The 25584-nt window shown below is 49.2% G+C and overlaps 2 protein-coding genes across 3 annotated transcripts in view; both read right to left on the bottom strand.

The window, feature by feature from the left end:
* The window catches only part of VCP (valosin containing protein), a 29704-nt gene extending 21760 nt beyond the window's left edge, over window positions 1-7944 (bottom strand). For both annotated transcript variants that reach the window (XR_007767788.1, XM_050912590.1), the window contains exons 1-3: window positions 7873-7944; window positions 2764-2875; window positions 2204-2376 (exon numbers count right to left, since the gene is read on the bottom strand). Coding sequence is in view for 1 of the 2 variants with exons in the window: in XM_050912590.1 (XP_050768547.1) it covers window positions 2204-2376; window positions 2764-2875; window positions 7873-7889 (302 nt within the window). In the remaining variant the exon portion in view is untranslated. The remainder of the gene's footprint in view (window positions 1-2203; window positions 2377-2763; window positions 2876-7872) is intronic.
* A 2844-nt stretch (window positions 7945-10788) lies between these two features.
* On the bottom strand, window positions 10789-24067 carry FANCG (FA complementation group G). Its single transcript, XM_050913632.1, is given in 11 exon segments — window positions 10789-10906; window positions 11260-11392; window positions 14483-14537; window positions 16538-16654; window positions 18079-18209; window positions 19392-19545; window positions 20629-20822; window positions 21501-21544; window positions 21546-21630; window positions 22379-22415; window positions 24047-24067. Coding segments are annotated over 11 exon segments (1089 nt in total).
* Between the last annotated feature and the right edge of the window lie 1517 nt (window positions 24068-25584).

The raw sequence follows: 25584 nt of genomic DNA on the forward strand, positions 1-25584 counted from the left end.
TCCACAGACTGGCTCAAAGCACTGTTCTGTTCCAACTACAGTGGTGTTTAAAACTTGCATTTTCTAGTGGTAGAGAGATGGGTGGAACAGACTCATTCCTCTCCTCTACAAAGTTCATATGAAACACATTTTGCATTTAAAGATTATTCCAGATATCACCCCAGGAAGTCTAGTGTCAGAAACCAGGCTCCAATTTTCCCAGAACATGCACGATATTCCAGATTAGGAAGATACTCAGGAGGAAGAGCTGTCAGCCCTCACATATTTAAGCCTGCAAATTAGCATTTTTATGTTTAAGAAATGCTCACACGTTTTTTTCCCCCCACTCCCATCATAGAATGGAACCTGGCTCCTGTAAGCCAAGATGTATACTTCAGTGCTTTCCCACTACCTTCTGCAAGCATTGCACAAAATTCCTGCAACACTGTTAAAGCAGTCCTAATTTTAAAATTATTTTATAACAAAAATTGGAATATAAACAACCTTCAAGGATTTTTAATCTTGCTATTTGACTGCTTGTCCTGGTTTCGGCTGGGACAGAGTTAACTCTCTTCTTAGTAGCTGGTACAGTGCTGGGTTTTGGATTTAGTGTGAGAATAATGTTGATAACACTCTGATGTTTTAGCTGTTGCTAAGTAGTGCTTATCTTAAGCCAAGGACTTTTCAGTTTCCCATGCTCTGCCAGCAAGAAGGTGTGCAAGAAGCTGGGAGGGAGCATAGCCAGGACAGCTGACCTGAACTAGCCAAAGGGGTATTCCATACCATGGAACGTCATGCCCAGTATATAAACTGGGGGGAGTTGGCCAGGAGGTGCGGATTGCTGCTTGGGCATCGGTCAGTGGGTGGTGAGCAATTGCATTGTGTGTCACTGGTGTGTCGTGTCCGTCCCCCGTCCCCCCCCTTTTTTTGTTATATTCCTTTTCATTACTATTATTATTATATTTCATTATTACTATTGTTAGTATTATAGTTTACTTTAGTTATTAAACTGTTCTTATCTCAACCCACGAGTTCTGCCTTCTTTCCCGATTCTCCTCCCCATCCCACCGGGAGCAGGGAGGGGGGGACAGGGAGTGAGGGAGCGGCTGTGTGGTGCTTGGCTGCTGACTGGGGTTAAACCACGACACTGCTTCATGTTTTGTCACTCATTTCTAGCAAGTTTTAACTTCTGTTTTGATACCTGTAAATGTAAAATTTTCCACTTACTAGAATTGTTGTAACTAAACCAAATTGGATTTTTACTGTTTTGGGGAAGTCAGGAAGGCTCTAAGACAAGAGGCTCCTAAATAATGTCACTAGGACAGCTTGACCTTAGAGAAAACAGTTGCGCAAAACCGTAATGATAAAGAAATTTCAAAACAAGCGCCTCAACCAAAACAGACTACCCTTGAAGGACATGATATACGTGATCTCAGAACTGAGTATGCACAAAAGCAGAGGTCAGCCAGCAGACACAGTGAGGAAGAGTATATCCTTCATCCAGAGACCCCTGACGACCACCCGGAGACATAAACAGACATGCACAAGAGACATTTGCATATGATAATGAGTTCCCGGAAATCTGATGAATATGTATGTAGAGCTTGTATATAAACTATGCAATTAACCTGACCGGACACACACAATAGGAGGAGATATCCCCTGTGTGTCCAGCACTGCAATAAACAATACCTACTTAATAGTCCCTAGACTATTGAGTCTTTGATTTCAGCCTTTCACGGCAACGGTTTGTCATAGGGCAGCTCAGTGCTTGAGCTAACCACACTATGAGATCAATTACAATGTTGCTTACTGCTTTCCACAGTTAACTTTGTAGACATTAAAAATTTAGATGCGAAAAACTTGTGAATTCATCTGACAATGTAAATTTGGGAAGAAGACTGTGACAACAGTGGAGTAATTGAACTACTTAATTTAATGACAAGACCTGGGTTCATAAAGGTCCTGAAGAGACTTCAAGAATCTTTAGCATAATTTTTTAGTATTAATCTGAATATGCATACAGCCAGAAACACATGCAAAAGTAAACTGAGATCCCTGATGTAAGACACACACTTGAAAACATTTCTGTGATCTCCTCTGGAAGACATAAGAATACTTCCTGCAGACCCTGTCTCTGCTACAAACTGAATCAATTCAGAGCCAGCACACAAATTATTTAGGCAACCCAGGGATATGCAACAGTTAGCAAACTAGTCCTCACCTGATCACGTCACCCAGGCGCACTCTCAGGTTGTTGCGAACAACCCTATTCATGCGAATCTTCTCATCTGAGCAGGTATCATCTGACAGAACAATGCAGACCGCTTCTCTCCTCTTCTTTCCTTTTAGCAGAACAGTGTCTCCTCTGAACAGTTGCAATTCGTCCATTTTTGCCTGTAAACAATAACAGCATTAGAACAAGCTTTTGACAAAACAAGAATTCAAGCGTTTGAAGGAGAGTTACTTGACTTTGGAGAATTACATCTTGGAAGCGATATACTAGATCTACAAAGACAGAGGCTCCCGCTACACCAGTCAAGAGCTAATCCTGAAGCCAGACTAAGGGCACAAGCTCAACTGAATCCTAAAAGTTGAGAATCAAAATATATTTTATCACGGAAGAGTGTTAGAAAACAAGACAACCCACCTCCCTCACTTGTAACTGCTGCAGCTTCTGACACAAATACTTAGATTCATGTTGCAAAGTTACATTTCAAGTTAATAGACAGCAACAGCTTGCATATTACCAGATTAAATGCTTTGCTTTTATAGATGACGCACCTGGGACAGTGACACAACACTGTTGTCTTCATTAATGGCTTCGTCAACAATTAACCGATTGGGCCTGTTCTTCTGCTTTAGAATAGCAGTCGATAAGTCATCCGCTTTAGAACTGGCAAAGAAAACAGAAGTTAATGAGTCCAAGTGATATTGCCCCCCCTTTCCAGCCACCTCCCCGTTTTGTTCTCCATTTTCTACAGGTTTCTTTGTTGTCTTATCTTTCAGAAACTATACTTGTTTGTAAGACAAAGGAGAATATTATTCCTAGGCACCAGTTTCAGGAGTTCAAAGCAGAATGTTTTCTGTCACTAAATATAACTACTAGCCTCAAATGGAAATAGCTATGAAGCTATCTATGAAGTGATCAATAAGATGTTGCTGACTGTAAGATGTTTTGCCTAAAAGAATTAGTCAGACTCATCTGAAATCACATGTAACCACTGCCACCGAAACAAAAGTTCAAGTCTATTTGGTGTCAAATCCCAGATAAATAGGGAATTAAAGGACAACGCTGCAGCTCCCCTGACAGGAAGAGTTGTAAGAGTTTAGCCTGTCAAGGCCTATTAGTTAAACCTAGCAAGCCAGTAGAAATATTCAAGTGCTCATGAAAAATGGAGTTTTCTTTTTTTTTTTTTTTAGGATATAAGCACCTTTCCATAATACCGTCACAGGAGTCACCACAGCTCTAGCCCACTACGCCACAAGAAATATGACAGATAATTAGTTTGCCTTGACAAAATGGAGCACATCAAACAGCAAGAAAGGCAGATTAAGTGATTTTCTTCAAAATCTAATACAGCAAATAATTCACTTTACAAAAGAAATAAGAACTTGAACCAACTGATTCCCAAGGAGCTCTTGGAAGTTGTACATTAGCCAGCCACAACAGCAGCAGACTGTTGTAACTTCCTGTCGTGGTGGGCATCTGACTACTCTCTCAAAGTAGTCCAGATGTGCCATTGACTAAGGTCAGAACAGAAAACTTTGCACAGTTTGGTTTGATTCTCACCAAAAAGAAAAATAAAGTCTTCCTCTGTCCTAAGCAAGTGGCAAGCATCAGCAAAGAGTAGGAAGCTTTGTGGACAACGGTGTTGGCCATACACTTTGGCTCCATTTCACTGTTTTAGGGACAAAATAACCAGAAGAAATCAAACCTTGAGTGGAAGTGGCAGAGCAAGCAGCTACACAGCACGAACACAGACCATGGCAGCAGTGCATCACTTGGCATGCTCACTGCATTTTTAAAAGTACATCAGAGAGAGGTGACATACCTACAGTGTGATGTTACCCGAGGTCCCTCCACCCCTCAAGACAGAGGTTTTTCCAAGACAGACTATGTGGTATTGGCTCCTTTCTCTGACATGTAAAAGGAGGAACACCAAGCAAGCCTATGAGGGCAGCCAGCTTGTTTCCAAAAGGTTTTCAAGCTTCACATAAGCCCTGGTAGCATAGGAAACATGTTGGAAATGAGAGGCAACATTATTTTAAGTGAACAAAAGGAGAAGTTGTAAAACACATCTTTCCAGGACTGCCAGCGCTGGGAAAGTTGCCTTTTTCCTCTCTTCATTAAAGAGTGCAAGAGGTAAGAAATTGACATCCATCCCTTTCAATGACCATGTGAGATGTTACAGATTCATTCTCTAAACCCAAAAAGACACAAGAAAGGCTGCTGGATACATCCAGGAAGGAGCTCATTAATTCCATCTTCAACCTAAAATGTGGTCTTGGTAAAGTCCTAAAAGGTCTGGGATTTCTAGGAAAACTGAGAGCGCAATAAGAAAACTGAAACCAATACATCATCAGGCCAGACAGGATCTTGTGGTTAAAACAGTGGATAAAAACAACCACCTACTTGTAAGGACCTTGTCTCAGCATTATTTCCTGGACACTGGAAATTAATTTAGCAGGTAGATTGTAAAACTTGAGCTAAGGGACACCAGAAAGAAACAATTCAGCCTGTTCAAAGTGTGAATGTAAATCATACCCCTCTGCACATGAGATGTGGATCCAAAGGCCTTTTGATAAGAAACCGCTGCCAGACTTTGGCTATATAAACTGTCACTGAAACTGAGTGGCTGTCCCTCAGGATGCAGAGATTGCTGTGCAGCCTAAAAAATGGTCTGGGATATGAGATAAAAATAAATGGAAGAGGAACTGAGCAGCAAGTGGAAGCTTTTGGACCAAAACTTTCAATAAACCAAAAGCCGTATAAATCTGGAAAAAAAGTTCAGATACCTTCCAACACACAGCAGTGCTGAACAGCACAGCAAGAGGTCCACTTAGTTCTGCTGAATGTGAGAAAAAAAGTTTTAGTACTGAAGAACTGAATCTGCAGTTTCCTAAGTAAGAAGCGAGAGCTGGATCAATGTTGTCAGTACATTACTGCACTTAAAGCAATTGAAAAGCTTGGAGGCATTAAAAATGGAATAAAGGTCTCCAAGAAACAGCATGCAGACATCTAAATGCGTGGGGTCAGCTTCAGTTATCTGACCTGACAGTTCTGCAGACAAAGAAACAAAGGTGTTAAGAAATTACATGACAGCTACACAGGAGAGTGATGTTATTTCTCCTACAGACAAGGGTAAGGACTTTGACAGACAAGCACTACCCATCTTCCAGTAGCAATTTAGAATATTATTATCACCATTTGCCCTTATTGCATCTCTCCTGGGGGTTCCTCATGCTGTAACTGAGATGATGGAGCAAAATATGTCTGTGCACCTCAACCACGCTCAGACAATCCCTGACATCTATGCATCAGGAAAAGAGAGCCTGAACTGAAAATACTAAGCAGGAAAGCCTAAGGCACGGGTTGGGGCTCTCTCCTGCCAACTTTCCTACGTGTGCTGGTAAAATTCAGCAAAGGGCAGGACAGACAGCTAACCTAGGTAATTTTTAAAGCTCCTCAAGGAGTTTCCCATCAGAGAGAGCCTGGTGCTCTCTAGATCATCTCCCCTACTCACCCCTTTTGTCAGCTCCCTCACACACTTTCCCTCTTGCTCCTTTCTTTCACTAACTCAACAAAGAGATAAACTGAACACAAAATGTAGCTTTAGAGCTGTTTTGGAATTAAAAGGAAATTCAAAGCCTGCATCAAAAGCCTGCCCCTAGACAGAGGCCAGAAGCGAGGACATAATGGCACAGCTAATGGCCAAACTTGCATATAAAGCGCAAGACATCAATAAAATTGAAGCAAATATGTACTAGCCCTAAAGACCAACAATAATGGGTTCCTAGTTTCCATCCTTAGCCCCCTTTTCTCTCTCAGTAAAGCAGTCCAATAGCCCCATTTGACACAGGGAAGAGGTGGGGAGGGATGTTTTACAACTTACATCACTTCATCGTTTTTCTCTGTGTCAGATCTCCCCTTGTTCAGCATGTGATAATGTCCAGAGGCTATGCATTGTGGTGGACAGTATGAAGAGTGAGAGCAGAAAGTAATTACTGATCACTGATTCTTCTGAAAACGACTACCAGTCTCCAAAGCTCCACATAAAGTAGGGAACTAAGTTGTTCCTGCAAGTCTGTGCTAAATATACAATGAAAAGTCACCGACTCAAAATGATTCCAGCTTCAGTAACGAAAGTGAAAACAGTCATGCCTTCTATATGCTGGTGTGCCTTTTTATCAATACCCTCATGAACTCGCTTCCTAGATAAAACCTGTCAGCGGTTTCTTACCACCCTGAACCTGAACATCCATGTTACAGACTGAACTACTTTCCCCAGGTAAGTATTAAAAAAAAAATAAAAAATCCATAAAACATTTTATCCATTGAAGCAAATGAGTGAAATATCTGATGATTGCACCCACTTACTGGAACAGCACATGACAACCAAGCAGTGAGTTCATACCCACGCTCAAGAGGCCAAGTTCTCAAACACCGTTTCAGACAGATATGCACATGAAAACGAGAATCTCTTCAGAAATCACACTCTATTAGCTCTTGGCAATGCTACTCTCTGTGCTAAAGCTCAATTCATCAAGATGGCTGCCAACAGCATTGACCCAAAAATTGCAACTAAAAAGTAACTGTTTTCCAGTTGCAGAGTAACTTTTGTTGATTCCTATGTGGTGAGAACAAATTTGCAAAAGTAGAAATTTCTTTTTAAAGACACTGTTCACCTCACTCAGACTCAAAATATGCCTTTGAGACCATCACTTCCATCACAAGCTCTACCACAGACACTAAATTCTTGGCACACCTTGCTGGAACTGACTTAGTAGGACCAAGTAGGTCTAAATTGCAGGAGTTGCAAAAGAAAAGGAGAAGATAAACCACGGACACTAAAGGGACTGAAAGTGCCTCTGGTGAGGCCAACAAGTCACTTAAAGTATTCTTGGATTTGGGAATTTATCTTTAGGTTTTTACTCCTCTCAAGGGGCAATGAAGTGGCTTGTGCACGTGGGCTGGGAGCTGAGAGACCAGTATTACTCAACTCATTTTTGAGGAGCACAAAAGATGACCCTCAGCCTGGAACTGAAACAGAGTGAGGCAAGACACCAGAGACGAAAATATAGCCGATTGCCTCAGCTGCCACAGAGGCCAGCCTGGCACAACATATCTGCCTCTTCTAATGCCAAGTCACTTCTATCTCTGACCCAAGGGCCGCTGCGGGCCTGCGGGGAGGAGGCCGGGGCATACCTCTCCCCCCTCGCTGCCCCGCCAGCCACTCCGCTGCTTTCCCCGGCCCTCCGGGACCTGACAGACAAAGCCCTCCCTGGCTGAGGCCTAGCCCAGGCGGGACAGCCCCGGGCAGGGGCACGGCCAGGGCCCAACGGGAGGCCCGGCTTGTCCAGGCCTCGCCCCCCCCCGAATGACTCGACACTTCCCAGGGAGGCGGGAGGGGCAGCGGCGCACGGGGCTTCCCTGCGGGCACGCGCCTGGCCGAGCACGCGCGAGGAGCGGCCCATCTCCATCCCGGCCCCACCCCCACCTCCTCAGAGCCTGCATGACACAGCGGGATCGGGGCCGGATCGGGCCCGCCGCCGGGCCGGGCCCGGCCCGGGCAGCGCCGCGGCGAGGTAAGGAGAGGTAGACCGAGCCGGGCCCAGCACCACCGCGGCCGGGCCTAGGCCGCGGCCTGCCAGCGGGCAGCCCACACTTACTCGGATCCTGATGCCATGGCGCTGAGGGGGGAAAGGAGCGAGGGGAGATGGCAGGCGACGGCAGGTCTCGAGCAGGCTCGCGGCGGTGGCAGCAGGTCGGGACGCTTCACGCTGACTGAACCTCAGAGCCGACTCATCGAAAGGGGAAGCTCCGCCCCGCACTGTCTCACCTGCCTAGCAACAGCGTGCGCTGACCAATCGGAAATTCCGCCCGGCCAGCGCCTCAGCCAATCGGGGAGGCGGAAGCGAGGGGACGAGGAAAAAAAAGAACGAGCGCTCTCCCTCCTCCGCCCCGCCCCTCTCCTTTCCCTTCCCAATCGTCACGAGCCAAGCGCAACACGCGTCAGCCAATCGCAGCGCCGCCCCTGCCGTGGCTGTTCTACAGAGCAACACGGGTCGGGCAGCCAATGGCAAAAATCCACCAATGGGAAAATCCAGGCGGAAAGTCCCACCACGACGGCCATCCGGGCTAGCCTCGCCTCGCGATTGGCTAGCGCCCGAGGAAAAGGAAACGCGCAGGGAGGGTTGCAGCCAATCAGGAGGGGCGGGAGGCAGGTGCTCGGGGAGCAGCCGGAGTGCGCTGGGCGCGCCTGGGCTCAGCCGGCGGGGCTGCGCGCGTGGGCAGTGGGGCGGGTTTGGCCCTGTCGGGGGCGGCCCCGGCGAGGCTTTGGGAGGACGCGCTCCAGAGGCTTCCTTTCCCCCCGGGTGAAAGGATGTGTGCGGGGACCCGGCCCTTCCTCTCCACCCAAAGGTACCCGCGGGGCTCCTTTCCCCGATTTATTTATTTTTTTGGCAGGTTTTTTCCCTGATTGATTTTTTTGGCAGGGCTGGACTGCCCCACCGCAGGATTCATGCTCCCAGCCACTCGTCCCAGCACAGACCCTGCCCCGCCAGGGGTTTCAAGCTCTAGCTCCCCTCGAACCACCCGAAACAGCCCTCCCACAGCTCTTCCACCACCGCTGGCCACCCCTCCACGATCCGCTGCCCTCCAAGCACCGCTTCCCTGTCCGTTGGGGCATTCGCATCCCCACCTGGGTGGTGTTTCCTTAGGGCCAGAAACATTGCTGGAGCCAAGTGGCATTGCACCCGCAGCCCCGTCCCTGCTCGCATCAGGGGGAATCAGATGTGTCCAATGCCTGTTCTCAACCATCTGGCACTGGCAGGTACTCCCTTGTTTTCTCTGAGGTGCTTATGAATAATTTAATTACCTGGTGCTCTGTTCCAAGGAGCCAACTAGTACTTAATCCCTGCCTCCTCTCTTCTACCCTCCTTTTTTTAAAGTCCAGGCAGTAAGGTGGGACTGAGAAGAGCAGCTGTGGGGCTCTCCCAGCCTGGAGTGTAATACGTAAGCTGTCACACGTAAAGTAATCTTATCTTGTATGTATATAGAGGATTACAAAAGGACGGCTGATCACTTCAGGATGTTCTGAAGGCTGGTATATCTGGTGCATCTTGAAGGAAGATGCAAACAGACAGTAGTCAATCAATCAACTTTACTTAGATAACTTTGAAACAGACTCAGCAGTATTGTGGAGTTAAGTTACCCTTTAAATGAACCATCCCATTAGAATACTTAGAATCATACCCACGAACCTAGAAGCCCCTTACTCACAGAAGCCCCTTCCTCTCTGAGCATACGTGGTAGAAAAAGGAAACTCTCTACCTTTAAATGGAACTGAGGACTACCAGGATCAATAAGAATCTTGAAAGATTACATGTAAACAGTATTGTCCTGATAACAAATGGTCAAACAGTATAAAATGTCCACTGTGTGTTAACCGGGTGTGCTAGCTTTGTGGAATTACCACCTAGCACCCATCTTTGCGCAAACACGGAATAAATATCTCGGCTCTGTATGTGAGATGATTGGATTATTGCACACCAGGTAAAAGAACCCCGATTTTGGGACAACAGGAGGAGTCTGGCTCTGCTGAATTTAACCTCTCCCAGCAAGGCATTGTCCCCCAACATCTGGGTTTTCAATCCCCTCTGTTCATCCCTCGCTCTCCAAGATATTTTTTCTGAAGGAACTATAGGGCAAAGCCCACTCAAGGCCCCTTGGGCTCCTACCTCACACTTCTCCTGAGCTTTGTCACCTCCTGTTTCCTCTCCCTCAACTCACCCTTTGCCTTGCAGTTCCCAACCATTTCTTCCCTCTTGTGGGAGGCAAGGCTTGCCAAAAGCTTGGCTAATGTGGTTGTGGGACCTTCCTCACCCAAAATTAGCTGCACCAAACACCAGGCAGGAGCAGGTGCCCCTTCACCCCTGCTCACTGTCACACAAAGGGGCCCAGAGCCACGTAGTGCGGTTAGCACAGACACCCCACCCACCCCCCCGGGGACACACAGGCACGACTCCCAACACTTCCACCTTCCCTGGCTAGTGCAGGGTGGTAGAAGTCAGACCTAGAGCTGCGTGCTTCAGCCAAAACCACTTCTCTGGGCTCCAAACTACGGTGACCGAGTAAAGCACCAGTATACAAAGCACAGGTAGGACAGATGATCTGACAAACCCTTTGCTTTATGAAATCATCTGGCTCTGACACCAGCTCCCTGGAGCAGGGAGCACAGAGCTGGCCCCGCTGCGTACAGTGGCACAGCCAATGTCAACTTCAAAAGGAATGAGGATATCTCTGCCCTTGATCTCCCACGAACCCAGGGCATAGCCCACAGGCTCACAGCAGCTCCAGACAGCATCAAGGCCATGACTGCAAAGGTTCACTCTGGAAAAAGGACACAGTAAAAAAACTAAATAAAAGCCTCAGCTCTATTAGAAAAGGAGATCTATTCTGTTTCAGTCCTTTGGGAATCCAGCTTTATCCAAGAGTAATTTTGAGTCTTGGAGGAGTCCTTAAAGGCCTCATGCCAGCCTGGTGCAATGAGACTGCAGCAGGTGGGGATGGGGAGACTGACTGGGTTAGCTCAAGGGGTCCCGGCTTGTAGTCCCGAGGTAATCCTGTATGCTTCTAGCAAGAGATTTACTGTGTGGGAAGGTCGCCTGCTTCAGACACAAAACCAGATACAAAGGGAAGGGCCTGAAAGAGAAGGGAGTGTTGCAGCATTGACTGCAGCATTCCCTTGCCGTGGTCTGACTAGGAAGTTCACTCTTCGTGCGCTGCGCAGAGCCCCCAGCTTCTGTCCTCCCATTCGCCATCACAGAACCAGGCTTTGGCTCCGTGTCAGCTCTTTTGTGCCCTGGGGAGTCCTGCAGAGCCACAGCCCGTGGTCTCTCAGAGCAGACATGGAGGGAAGCTCCTCAGACACACTTGAGCTGTGGGTGCAGGCTAGCAGTTGCTGAGCTAAACTGTCCACAAAGTTTGAAACACGGGCTATGCTGCTGGAGCTCTCTTGTGTGACCAGCTGAGATCTCACCCATCCCTCTACACACCTTCTCTGCCCTTCCTGCTGCCTATCCTCTCCAGCGGGGCTCTGGGAGAACTTCTGCCAGTGAGCAGCCACCTCCTGCTTTCAGTTCAGTTTCCACAGGGCCTGTACCAGGTAGGAGGCAGCAGCTGGGTCACCTGCAAGACACGAAGGGGGATTCAGCCCTTAGCAGGGGAGGAGCAGGTCCCCAGCGCTGTTGTAGATTGCAGAGTGTTGCAAAAGAAGCTTAGAAGCCAGATGAGGGAGGTGAGCACGAGGAGAGGTGGCGTAATGGGGAAGAGACCATCCCTGCTGTGTCACAGGCTCTAATTAACCCTGGGGCTGGCAGCCAAGGCAGAAGGCATCAGCCTTGTGGCACAGCCAGCCACACCTCTGTTTGGACACGGGTTGGGGTTTTCCTTGCAGGCAGGTCTGCACCCCCGAAGGGAGGGAGCCTCGGTCAGGACTGGGACCAGCAGGTTTGGCAGATCCTGGCGAAGCTCACGCCCCTACAGTGTGTCAGCACAGCTGGAGCACTGAACAGGGGAGGCTGGCCCAATGTTAAGGCAGAAGCCGCTGCCCGAGCATTCACACACCAATCAAGGAGTTGCACACACACCACCCGAGACTTTAACTGCTAGGACCCGAGTCCCTTGGCAGCAGGCGACTCCAGTGAGCCGATGGGTGCCCCTTTTGACTCCTCACACACACACACACTCTCACCCTCAGGCTCGACCCTAGGTTCCCCAAAGCAGAATCTCTAATCAAGGCCTTCAAAATAAAAAGCATAATTTATTCTGTCTATGGTGCACAAATTTAGACAGCTCAAGCTGGGTGCCTCTGGAGAGGGACCCCAAACACTAAAATCCCTGGGCAGTTATACCCTTGCAATCTAAATTCCCGCCCCTCACACCATAGTCTGGTCCAATAGTAATATTCGGGTCTGGGGTTGTCTTCTCTCTCATTGGGTCCTTTTTCTCCTCTCTAGGCAGGTTCTTTCCTGGTTTTTTTAGGCTAGTTGTTACTATGTCTCCTTTTCCTGGCTCAAACTGGCTCTGGGGCTTTCCGAATCTTCTTATTCCTCCGATCAGGGAATAGGTCAATGTTAAACAAAGGCATTAAGCAAGCTATGAGTTCTGCTTTATCATGAATGACTACTTTTAAGCAGCTAAACAAAGTCCTTAAAGCCCTCCAAAACATATTAACAGCCTCTATAACTTATATACATTCCTGTGCTATCATAGCCTCACAATCCTATCCCATTATTGCCATGTGCTGTTTATGTCTCATTCGGGTGTGGTCCGCATGCTCATGTAGCTCAGCTTTGCCACCTTCCACAACACCAAGTGCCCAGGGGTCACCCCTGGGAGCAGCACTAGCCATGCCTGGCTGTGCTCACGATACATACAGCTCCCCGCTCTGCTCCCCTCTCCCCTGACAGGCTTCTGTACTTGGCCTCTGGACTGCTAGGTACAGACACACTGCTTCCTGGGATTCCTCCATCTCTCCAGCACCTCTGTTCTAGGAAAGCAGACCCTCTCCAGGAGAAAGTTGGCTATACCAGGCTTGGGTTTGGGCAGGAAGAAGAGAAACCTCCAAGCTGTCTCAGGGCACAGGTTGCAGGTAGGGTTCTGATTACTCCTCTGACAATAGTTTTGATCTGCTTCTCCAGGGCAGTGAGTTGACCAGGCCCCAGAGGAGCATCTCAAGTATGTAACATTGCTAGTAGCCCTACTGTAGCCCTTGGCATTCAAATAAGCATGGTCTAAAACATGAGTCCTTTCTGCTGAAGACAGCAAAGCAACCCAGGAAAAATTTGTGGAAATCCTCTCTGTTCCTGTTATGGATTTACGCATGCCGGCCACCATAACAGGGTCCGACCCTAGGATCCTGCTCATTAATGTAGGTTTCCAATTCCTCTTTTATTAGTTCTCAGGTTACAGCTCGAGCTGGGTGCCTCCGGAGAGGGACCCCTACCCCAGATCGCACCCCTCAATTATACCCGTACCACCCAGCACTTGATCCCCAAGTCCAATCACTTAATTCTGGTCAGTGGTCTCTTGATTTCTTATTGGTTTTCTTTGTCACTGGGCTAGCCTTCTTCTGAAGTTACCTCATTCTCTTGGAATTGTTTCCTTGGTCCTTATCTTCTTCATTGCGTTTGCATCTGCCGGATTCAGCTAGTTCTGTGTTAGCAGCATTAGTTTTATCAAAAAGTTTACTCTCGGTCAGCTCTTGCGGCCTAAGGCTTCAACTACTTTAGCTACTAGTGCTAAGCTACTAATGCTAAACGAGACTATTCAGAGAGAAGAATACAGTTAATCAAACTCCTATAACAGTCCTCCCTTTGTTTTTTTTGGGGCATCCCTGCCCATCTATAGTTGGTCTTGTATGAGGACTCTTTGATACCCTTGTATAGATTTCATAAGCATATTCTGTAAACAATACAAGTAAAAGCACAGCAGGCTCTCAGAAGCACAATAACCACAGGTAAAAGACTTTTTAGCAATGAACTAAAACTACTAAACCATGATGATAATCCCCATCCAGAGAACAAGTTTTGTAACCACTTTCAGGGGGGTTGTATGCACTTTGGGCTCCTTCGCAGGTAGATTAGGTTGGCCACGTGATGGGCCAACAACACAAAGGAATTGTGTTCCTTATAACTAAGAGCAGGGGATATTAGTAAAAGCAGTAAAGAAAGGTATTGTACTAATACAGTTTTGAGAATAACTCTCACAGAATGGGGTTGTCGACGCATGGTTGAGCCCATTTTGGCGATGGTTTGCCCACTGTTTTCAAACAAATGTATAAAAGAAAAAAAAAAAACAACACACCTATACAAAGAAGGGTTAATACCAGAATTCACTCTATTCCTATCTTAAAAAGGTATAGAAGATAATCTTAAGACAATCTTAATCCAATAATAAAACATTGAGTCTCGCAGCTAACTCTTCTTCACTGGGCAGTTGGTGCCACTTACATGCACAGCACCAGTTTATGTATTCAGCTGCACCTTTTCTGGTTATATTTCCCCAGCCCCAACCTTGATGATGGTTTTCCCAATGACCTTTATAACAGTTATTAATACACCACCCAGGATGACATGGGCCACAATTATTGCAGGATAACCAAAGCCAACCATGCTGATGCCATCTCAAACCTTCCCCTCTTGAAACTGAGCCTGGAGTGATTGCCACTCTATAAGGATGGTGAATACACCAAATAGGACACTGTCCTTGATTTACGGTCTCTGATGGTCCACTTGGCCAAGCAGCGGGTGACTCCCTGGTCCAGGTGGCTCTAGAAAGAAAACAAAAATGACATGGTTCTGGGATTCCTTCAACCTTTGTAAGCTCGAATGGTCCTGGTTTCAATCTCCAAGGTAGGACTGATGGAGTCCTGCGGGGTCAATGGTGGTCCATCTAATTGACGTTCTTTGGGCAGTCATTTAACATGAGTGGTGAATCCAGTTATCCTTTTCTGCAACCTTTACAGCAAAGAAAGAAGTTAATAACACAGTATACGGACCCTCCCATTTAGGGTCCAACTTTGTTTTGCGAGAGTGGACTTTTATTATTACTGCTTCTCCAGACCGGATATCATGTACTTGCATTCCAGCTGGTACTGGTTGAAGCCATCTGGCTTGTGCCCTATTTTCTTGTAGATGTTTTTGTATTCCCAATACAAATTTGGTAACTCGTTCATCTCCATCTAAGAGGCTGGTCCTAGTGGGGACAAAGGTCCCAGGTACAGCTAAGTGCCTGCTGTGGGAAAATAACAGAAGATTGGCGAGGAGGATTATAAACACGCTCAAGTGACTTGCAGCTGGGGTGTAGAAAAACACATATATCATACTAATTGTTGTCTATCCTTGTGTGTTTGGCAAGTAGAACATCTGTGTTCAGATAACATAGGCCTGTGATAGACTCAGAGGCACCCTATCGAACACGCTTGAGATTCCTGCCCTGCTGTGGGAAAGATCAAAGCACAGTGGTAAACTACGCCTGCGCAAATCCCTGAAAAACAGGGGCAAACAGCAGGTTCAGCGATCCTCTAGCATGGACCGAGCTCTGCAGTGCCTGCACCCCCACTTGTGTGCCTCTGCCCAGGTGCTGCTTCGGGGATCCCCTGGTTGGTGAGGTAATGCAAATAAATTGACTCTTTGCATTTCATCCGTGGTTTTGTGGTTGTTCCTGTGTCCTGCCTGTGCCGGCTCACACACTTGCCAAATGCTATTTCTGCTGGTGACAACCCTAGAGGTTGGCGAGGGGTATTTCTAATATTCCATAGCACTATTCCTAAAACTTTAGGTCATTTCAAACCTACCTGACTACAAGTTCAAGCAATTTTATTTTTAAGAGTTCTATTCATTCTTTCCACCTGTCCTGAGGACTGCAGATGATATGGAACATATAGCTGTCACTGTATTCCTAAACTTTTATAGATATTGTTTAGTATTCCTGCTGAAAAATGAGAACCCCTATCGGATTCTATGGTTTCAGGTATTCCATATCTGAGAATGATTTCCCACAAGAGTGCTTTGACCACTCTCGCAGTATCAGCTTTCCTGGTGGGAAAAGCTTCTACCCATCCTGAGAGTTGATCCATGATTATCAGCAGGTGCTTAAGTCTGCTCACGGGAGGCATGTCAGCATAATCAATTTGCAGTCTTTGGAATGGGAAGTATGCCCATGGTCATCCTCCAACCTCCTGTTTGGGTTTTGCATCAGAAAACTTCCAACTCACAATCCTTTTTACTGCCATATGTATTCTGGGGGCTACCCACATTTTCTCAATCTGGTTAACAACTGCTGTCATCCCTCCATGTGTTTTATCATGAAACCACCTAGCCAAAGTCATTAAATATTTTCTTGGTAAAAATGGGTTTTCCCCCAATAGTCCAAATTCCAGTTTCATCTTTCACAGCCTCCCAATTTTCCCATTGAGTCCATTCGTCCTGAGTAACCTCTGCATATATTTGGGCTGGATTATTGATATCTGGCCAATCATCAGCAGAGGGAGTTGTTATGGTGGTACACTCATGTATAGGTTGGCGGGCAGCAGCTTTAGCTGCTTTATCTGCCAATTCATTATTTCTTTCAATTTCGCTGGCCCGCTGAAGTAAGGAACCCTCATTCTTTCCATAGCATACCCATTGCATGACACACTCCAAAAGCATATTTAGAATCAGTATAAATAGTTACCCGCTGATTATGTCCCCACCAGGCTGCTCTTGCTAATGCAGTTAATCCAGCCCCTTAGGCACTCACTGAGGGTCATAGAGATTCTGCTTCAAGTACCTCTAAGTTTCTCACCACTGCATAGCCCGTGTGTCGTTTTCCATTCACGTAATATGAAGATCCATCGGTGAAAAGGGTTAGATCAGAGTTCTCTAGAGGTTGATCCTGCAGATCTTCCTGTAGGTGGCTGGAGTGAAACATTACCTTAGCACAATCATGATGCGGCTCACCATCGGAGGAAGCAGACAATAAAGTTGCTGGATTCAAAACATTACATCTTTTTAAAGTAATATTATCCGCATTTAAAATCATTAGTTCATAGCAATGCACTCTTTGTGGGGACAATGCTTGTGTAGCATGTTGCTTAAGAATCAGTTCTACTTCATGCGGGACATACACGGTTGTTGGGTGACCCAGGACTAACGGTCCGCTCCTTTTTATGATAGTCGCTGTTGCTGCTATCGCTTTAACACAGGAATTATTCCCTGCCGCTACAGGATCCAGTTGAGTAATAAGCCACAGGGCAGAGATGTGGACCTAGCTTTTGAGTAAGGACTCCGCTGGCTACTCCTTTGTTCTCATGCACAAATAGTTCAAAGGGCTTGGAGTAATCCGGCAATCCCAATGCCAGAGCAGAAGCTAAAGCTCCTTTTATAGCTTGGAAAGCCTTTTTTCTCTCTGGACCTCAACGTATAGGTTCCACTTCCTCTGCCTTGGTAGCTTCTGTCAATGACTTAACTCCCCTAGCCCCGGTATCCAGGGTCTGCAGTATCCTACTACACCTAAAAATCCTTGCAGTTGTTTCTTTGTTACCAGTCGAGGTATTTCTACAACAGCCTGGACCCGTTCTGGGTCTACTAATCTTTATCCTTCTTTTAATATGAATCCTAAATATTTTACTTCCTGCTGACACAGCTGAAGCTTAGAAAGAGATGCACGGTGACCTTTTTTTTCTGCTAAAGCAGTACATAGACAAATAGTATCTTTCAAGCAATCTTCATATGTCTTGCTGGCAAGTAACAAATCATCTACACATTGTACAAGTATAGAACCTCCAGGTAACATAATATCTTTCAAATTTTCTCCTTGCCACCCTGGCATGTGATCCTTAAAATAGTTGCAGATGTCAGAGGCGGCTTGGTCCACAAACACACTTGCTGCCAATTCATTATTAAAATTCTGGAGAGTCATTCCCCCATACATCAACAAAGCCTGTCACAATCTTCCCCAGTAGTCACTGGGGTGTTCCCCTGGCCTCTGTCTACATTCCTGTACTTTATCTAAATCCCTGCTTTGCTTCCCCAATGATCCCCACTAAGCAAGGGCAGCACTTCAGCCAAAGGCAGCTCTCCTCAGGCTGGTTTTTGAGCTTCTCTCTCTGCAGCAACCCTTTGCACTCAGACAAAACCCCTGCCCAGATTTTGCAGCCTCCTTGCCCAAGGAGGCTGGGGCCACAAGGGCAACTTCTGCTCAAGACCTAGCCTTCCTGCAGCAGCCTAGGACCATGCAGAGGCAGCATGGACATCAGCCTGAGCCTCCCTATTCCACTCTAGGCTGCATTTCCCCTCTCCCCACTGACAGGGGAAAGGCCCGGCCATTACCATTCGCTGAGCACAGCAGTCAAGGCAGGTGTAGATCTGGGCCAGGATCCTCTTGGAACAGAATCCTCCCACGGCCTCCTGGAGGAGGGAGAGGGCAGTGGGGAGATGCCCAGCCTCCAGCTCCTGCAGCCCTAGCACAGACTCAACATCTCAGCTCTGCAGCTCCCCTTCCCACCCCGCCTGGTCCCCAAACAAGTGTATGTGCCCTTTTCTTCCCAGTGCCATAGGGACCTGCCTGATCCCCTCCATGCCCAGCAATGCACAGCAGGATGGTGCCAAGCTGCCATCTTTGGTTTGATGATGTTGCAAGAGAACAAGCCACTTGATAGAAACATCTAGCAGAAATAATAGCAGCTTCCAAGCCCAGATACCAAGATGCCTGCCTTCACCCAGAACAAGGGCAGAGGTAGGTGCTGGGCAGGTCCACCTGTGCATTCATGCACAGCGAAGGTGGTACAGATGGGGAAGCACACACAGAATCTCAGAAAGACTTTTTCCAGCACATCTGGGCCATTACCCAGCAGGATGCTTTGGGATATTAATTCATGAATATTTATCATGAATGATATTTGCTTTTCTTTCAATCCCCATTTCAAACTTCCCTCTGAGGACACCCTCACATGCCCACATCACATTCACATTTGCCACCTCCCCGCTGGAAGCACTATTGCCACCCTAGAGGCTTTTGAGAGGCCTGTGGGCAGGAGCTCCTGCTCTCCCTCTTCGCAGGAAGGCCCCACATCAGCCTGAGCACAGCAAGGCAGCACTGGCTGCCCCTGGAGCTGCAGGGGTTGTCAAGACAGTGAGCGAGGGAAAACCATGAGCAGGACAGAATGCAGCAGTCAGATGAGATCAATCATCTGCTGTGATACCAGGCTACAAGGCTGCACAACAGCTTTGCGTGGCTCCCACAGCACCGTAATCCAGCAGGAACAACATGCTTGCAACAAGGCAGGTGCCAGAAGACAGACAGAAGAAAGGAAAATCCTCATAAGCCCCCTGCCAGCCTTCCACTTTATACAAGATCACTGCAGGGCCCAGACACCTACCTAAAGCCACAGACAGGCAGAGGAATCCTGTGACAGTGCAGAGAAAGGCTTAGCTGGGGAAAAAGCAGAGAAGCTCTTTGAATACTGAATGGCAAAGTTGAGACCCAGAGGCTCAGCCCAGGTCCTCTTCCAAAGGAAGAGCCCAGAGAACCCCAAGGGCCGGTTTGCTTGGGAAGAGCAATCAGGATAAGGGCAGGGAGAGGGGCCCTGGGACGAGAGAGCAGTAGGAGGCCATGCCAAGATGAGTTCCTCCTCCACGCAAACCTTGCAGGAAGGCTGCTGCAGTGCACAGGATCTCCTTCAAGTCCTTGGTGCTCTGTACAAGGGGCACGGAGGCCCCCTTGGCAAGCACTTGCCATGCCTTGAGCAGGGAGAGGAGTTCATTCTCCCTGCTGCTGCAGCAAGCTCTCCCCGGGTCCTGTGAATACACAGAGGAGAGCGAGCAGGGAATACTGAAGGGAAGCAGGAAACGCTGATCCCAGGGCACAGGGAAACAGAGGTCCCACCAAACCCTTTGACAGTGCTCTCTGCGCTGGGGAGCAACGTCCTACCACCCTCTCACTTCAACTACAACCCACTCACTGCAGTGATTCCTGCCTGGCCCAGGACAGCACCTCCCCATCTCAGAGTGAGGTGCACCTCGAGGGGTTCCTGGCAAGGCAGATCCAAGTGCTGTCAGAGGGCATTAAAAAAGGTGGGACCCCTCAGCAGCCTTCACGCAACCTGGCCCTCCCGATCAGCAGTGGAGGTTCCTCTACATCCCACTGCTCACAACTTACTCCCTACAAAGGCTGCAAAAGTACACTTGCAGCCCCCTTCCAGCCTGCCCAAGTCACCTGCCTGGCACCTTGAGGTCCAGGGCCCTGGCAGGCAGGAGATATTCTGGGACCCATTAACGCACTCAGGGCCATTAGGCTATGCTGGGATGCCAGGGAGAGGATTACTCATGCTAACTGGGAAGCACTGATGGGTTCAGGTCTCCAAATGCCACAGCAACATTTTGCAGAGTGGGTTTTATGACAAGCATGGTATTTATGCCAGCTCTGCCTCCTTTAGCAAACCTGTGGGTATTTATATTTGTGCAGATATAGCTAGGGCACACACTGTGACTACTTGGAAACTCCCAGTGACAGCAAGAAAGCAAAATATAAGCCCCTCTCAGCCAACAGGCTAAACAGGGCTCCTGGCATCAGCAAGTAATTCAGACACTCTCCCTTCAAGGCAGAGCACACAAGCTGGCTCATGCCCACCCAAACAACTCACCCCACACATGGCTTGGGTGCAAAACACCTGACTTGCCCAGAAAAGCCTTCAAGTGCCAGCTATGGAGTGAATCAGACTACAAGACTAGCAGGAAAAGAGGGATAGCTGGCTTAAGGATCCCCCAAGACTAAGAGAAGACAGCTAATGCACACTCCAGAGTTGTAGGGGTGGTACCAGCAGGCAGATACTCCAGTGCAGGTAACCGGGAGCTGCACAGCATCCACCTGTGCCCAATTACTTCAGTGTTGCTCAGGAGCCTGAAGAGACCAGCGATGCTTCCCAGGTGGCTGGCTGCCAGCCACCACGCTCCTTGCAGGGCCTCCAGTCAGTGCAAAGGTGCCTGCAGCTCCTCCACAGTTACCTCCTGCAGCACCTTCTGCCACAGCTCCTCAGTACTAAGATCCTGTCTGCAGGCCCCACAAGCCTCCAGAACTGAAAAAATAAAAAAAATAAAGAAACAAACCAAAACAAAAAAAACAGCCATGAGACAACAGGTCGGTACCCTGTAGCACACACCCTCCCAAGAGGGAGGGAAAATCTCAAGCAAGCACGGGCTCCTCTTAGCGAGGGAAGGAATGGGGTTAAAGTGCTTGCCTGGCCTCAGTAGCATGGAAACCAAGCTCTCAGACAGTGGAGTTAACGGCATCACATGCAGGAGACAACACACAGTTCAGAGCTATGACTCCAGCTCTGCTGAGTCCTCCTGAGGTCACTTGCCCAGGAGCAAGCATGTGCTAACACTGCAGATCCCCCTCTGACTTGCAGCCTATTTCAGTGAGTTTTCTTTGAAGCCAGCACATCATAATTAAAGAAAACACTCATTTTATACTGTCACTAAAACTTTGCTAGAGACTCGGCACCTTACGCCTTGAAAACTCATTTCCCTTAAAACCTTCAGCCCATCCCTGCAGGCTGTAGCAGGCAGACAGCCACACAGCTGCACATCATCCCTGGCTGCAAGCCACCCCACCTCCTGCCCTTCCCAGCAGAGCCAGGCTTCCTTGCTCACAGCCCCCCCCCCCCCTTCCAGCCCATTACCACACATCTCCAAAGCACAGAGAACGCTCTCCTCACCCTGAGGAGCTCCCATACAGAGAACGATCTCCTTACCCCTGAGGAGCCTCTGGCATATTCCTTCTGCTTCTCCTTCGATGGCAGTCAGATGCTCCCATAGTAAAAAGCAGGGAGTTGTAGAGGATGGTAAGCTCCAGAGGCAAGGCAGGGAGGGCAGCCAGCAGCCCTGTGATCACAGCCAACCCAACAAGAAATTGAGCTGGCTAGGAAAAACCCTACAACCATCCATGCTAAGGTGTCATCACCTGGCTTTGTGACAACAGAAGTTTCCTGTCAAGTATTTTTGCTGCTGTTGCAGTGAGATTTAACAGCTTGGGAACTGCACTACCTAGAGTGACAGCAGATGTCACCTCTCCAGAGGATGACACTGCTTTAGACATCCATTCCTCAGCTATCCAGGTGCTGCAGTCCTCCAGGACTGAGACCTTTCAGCTCTCCCAAAAGAGCATCAATAGCCTACCCTCTTCCAGTACACATCTACCCTTTTGCACAGGTTTCCCACGCTGTGTCTCCCTACATGTGTCTCTCTCCCTCTCCCTTACATCAGACTTCCTCTATAGCATAGCTGTGGCACGGAGCCCCTTCCCCAGCTTCTCAAGAAAGGTTGCCTCATTTTTTCAGAAACCCCAAAGCTCAGCCACATCCCCCTGCAAGATTAGGTAGAGGTCAAGGCTGGGCCTTAATCCCTTTGCAGGCCCAGTTCAGTTTAGGAACATTTCATCCCCCTCCCGTCAAAAGTTTATTTCCAGCACTGGGACACCAGAGCTGCAGCCCAGTAAACACCAGTGCCCAGGAAGCAGTACTTCCCCCACACACACTTCAGGTCCGCGGGAAGGAGAGGGCAAGGCACGAGGCAGTGACCTGAGGCAGTGACCCAAGCCAGCACCTGGCACAGTGACCGGGCCACCACTCACCCCGCATCCTCAGGAGCAGCTCCCTGAAGCTGCCTCGCTGCTGTCACACCGCCACTCCGCCAGGCCCTGAGCACTGCGTTGCCTGCAAGAGAGACACTCACCCACCAGCCTGGCGAGGGAGCTGGCCTGACCACGGCACCCCTTCTCCTCCCGGCCCCGCGACGACGGGCATGCTGCGGCCTAGCCCCAGGCAGCAGCGTTCCCATGGCAACCAGCACCGGAGGCAGCGCGGCCCCCGGGAAGGGCAGACCCGAAGCTCAGGGAACGGGGAAGAAGGGAAGAGGGGACCCGTCGCACCCGCCAGGACCTGGCTCTCAGCAGCCCAGGCTCGCAGACAGCCCGGCTCCAGGGACAACGCCACCAACACCACCCGCACCGCTCTCCTCCCGCCTTCTCGCTGATTGGCCAGCGCCCACCGCCGCGATTGGCGGGCGGGCAAGCCAGGCCGGAAGCGGCGGTCGCCGAGGCAACAGCCAAGCGTGAGGAGAAGGGGCAGAGCCAGCCGCCGTCCCGCCGGAAAGGCGGTGACCGAGGAGGACCAAACCTCAGCGCTAGGTGAAACTGCTAGCTGCCGCAGGGGAAACCCGGGGCAGGGCCCGGGGGGTCCCACCTGCCCGCGGCCCGCACCGGGGGCATGAAGGAGGAGGCGACCACCGCCCGCCTTGGATGTCACGGTTTTATTTGCAGACATCCATTTTGCAGCTGCCTGGAGCCCTGCACCACCCTCCAGCTTGGAAGCTCGTGTTCTCCCCCACCACCGATTACTTAATTAGTCATTTAATAACGAAGTGACCCCTCCCCGGCTGCCTCCCACGCGCTAGGTACGGCGCAGCCCCCGGCCACCCCGGCGAGGTAGGTCAGCAGTAACCCAGTGCTGCAAATGGAGGCACGTGGGGCAATGGCGGCTGGATGCAGGGCACTGACCCTGAGGACCGCAGCAGTCTGGAGGCGAAGCTGTTGGGTGAATGAGTGCTGCCAACTTGCCTGTTTGTTGGGTTTTTTTGAAGGAAAAAAGGCTCTACTTCCTAGCAGAGACTCAAGCATCACTTCCACCTTCTGGGTGTAGCTGCTGAATGGGAACGAAAGCAGTAACAGCCAGATATGTATGCTACCCAGGAAAGCGTAGCACCACGCTGCATGCAGAGCTCTCAAATTGCTTTCCAGAACTGGGTCCATCCCCCCCCTTTTTTTTCCCAAATGGGGTACTGAGGCACAGAGAGGTTAATAACAAAAAATAAAACAACAATGTCACTCCAAGCCACATAGCGAGTCAAGTCAGACCTAGGAGGAGAGGGCAGCGCTCCCCAGCCCTGCTCCCCGCATGCCAACACCACTGCTTCCCAAGGGGAAGGGGAGACATGCATGCTAAGAACGTGACCATGCCTTGGCATAAATAAGTGGCCTGGAGTGTTGAGGGAAGAATAGACAGAGATGGGATGGAGAAATGGGCATGGAAACTGATGCTAATTGCTGGGAATTGAGATACACCAAGCCCTGACCTCCCCGAAGCAGTGCCATCCCTTGGAATGGTTGCGCAGGCAGCGCCAGCCCCACGGATCAGAGGGGGGAGATGCTCCAAATGGCAGCAACCTTTTGCAGTGGTGGTGGCTTTCAGTCACCATTTTCCAGGCGGTACAAACTGGACACAATTCCACCCCTGCCCCATACCAGGACCACGGGACACACCATCCCGCCACTGGCCTGATGCCAGGGAAGTTTCCCAGCAGAGCTCTCCCCCTGCACAGAGGGACAGGGTGCTGGGCAGGAGCTGCTGCCACAGAGCGCACACACAACGCTTGCAAAAGCCCAAAGAGCAGCAGCTTTGCAGAGTGCAGGATGAAACCACTCTGCGGAGCACGCTGAGGATGACACGTCCCCTGTCACACTCAGCCAAGGGACACACAGACCAGAAACAAACTGCTTGGAATAAATGCTCCAGGAGAGACCCAGCAGGCTCCAGTGACAACCTCAACAGGGGAACATAAGGCAGAGCCTTCTCCCCCAGCATGCCAGGTTTCCTAAAGACCCTTGATTTGGACCAGCGGGCACCTTCCTCTGGACACTCCTTGGGGTTTTAAATCAGCGAGCACAGCCACGTCTGCTCTAGTATCAGCAGCATCTCCTGCTTCTAAGGTCGCCAAGCCTTGGACAAACATTGACTCTGTCATCCCCGGCACACTCAGAAGAACGGCAGCCAAACGATCAACTTGAGGGCAGCTGGGGAAGGCTGGCAAAGACTAAAAAAGTCAATGAAAGAAAGCAAGAGCATCTCCAGCCCTTGGAAAACTCGTCTTCTTGAATCTGAATTCTTTGGTGTAGTAGCCAGTCTGCCTTGGCTGAGCAGCTAGCATTCCTTGGCATCTCTGCAGTGACAAGAATGTACTTGCAGTTTTGTTACTCTTTTTTGTTGCTTTGCAGTTTTGCAAGTAACAAACCCAGCTGAAATGAGCTGAAGTTGCACCCTTAGACCCCTATAAGAGGACTCAGGGAACGAGGTTACTGCATTTCTGGAGAGGAGACCGTGTGTGTGTTTTTATGGCGCTGCAGCTCTGCTGTCCCCTCTGCTCTGCCCCAGCCTCCCGGGGCCATGAGCCTACAGTCCCAGCAGGATGGCAGAGGGGGATATGGAGGGCTGAGGAGAGGATGCCCATGTGCTGGCTGAGCGCTCCGACCACGAACAATGGGCACAGGAAGGCTCAGCAGCATGACAGCAGCCATTGAAAGAGGAACTAGTCCCAGACATGGGAGAGAACAAAGCCCAGGGCCCGGGTGGCAGCTATGGGGATGTCAAGGGCCGGTACTACAGCATTAGCGACCATAAGGATTTCTGCCAGCACAAATATAGTCAGACAGCAAGCTCCTGACCAGGTTACAAGGTTACAACAAGACCTATTTGGGCCCCAGCCTTGGAGGTTAGCAACATGTGTTATCTAGACTAACCTGACGTTAAATGAAAATTCACCAGGTAGCTGCTACCTCCATTCCTTTCCTCCTCTCCACACCGATGCACCCCTCACCCATCAGCATGGCCCCCTCAGCACCGAGAACCATCTGGCCACCAAGGAGTCACAGTATACAGCAAATAACCTATTTTTAAGGGTGAGACTGCTTAAGCCCATCTAATTGTGGGCTGACGCATTCCTGCCCCCCACAGCTCCCTGCTGCATGCTGCTACCCCTTGCCTTGTACCAGTACTGGTGTGCGTG

This window comes from Gymnogyps californianus, chromosome Z (assembly GCF_018139145.2).
Source record: "Gymnogyps californianus isolate 813 chromosome Z, ASM1813914v2, whole genome shotgun sequence".
Taxonomy (NCBI): domain Eukaryota; kingdom Metazoa; phylum Chordata; class Aves; order Accipitriformes; family Cathartidae; genus Gymnogyps; species Gymnogyps californianus.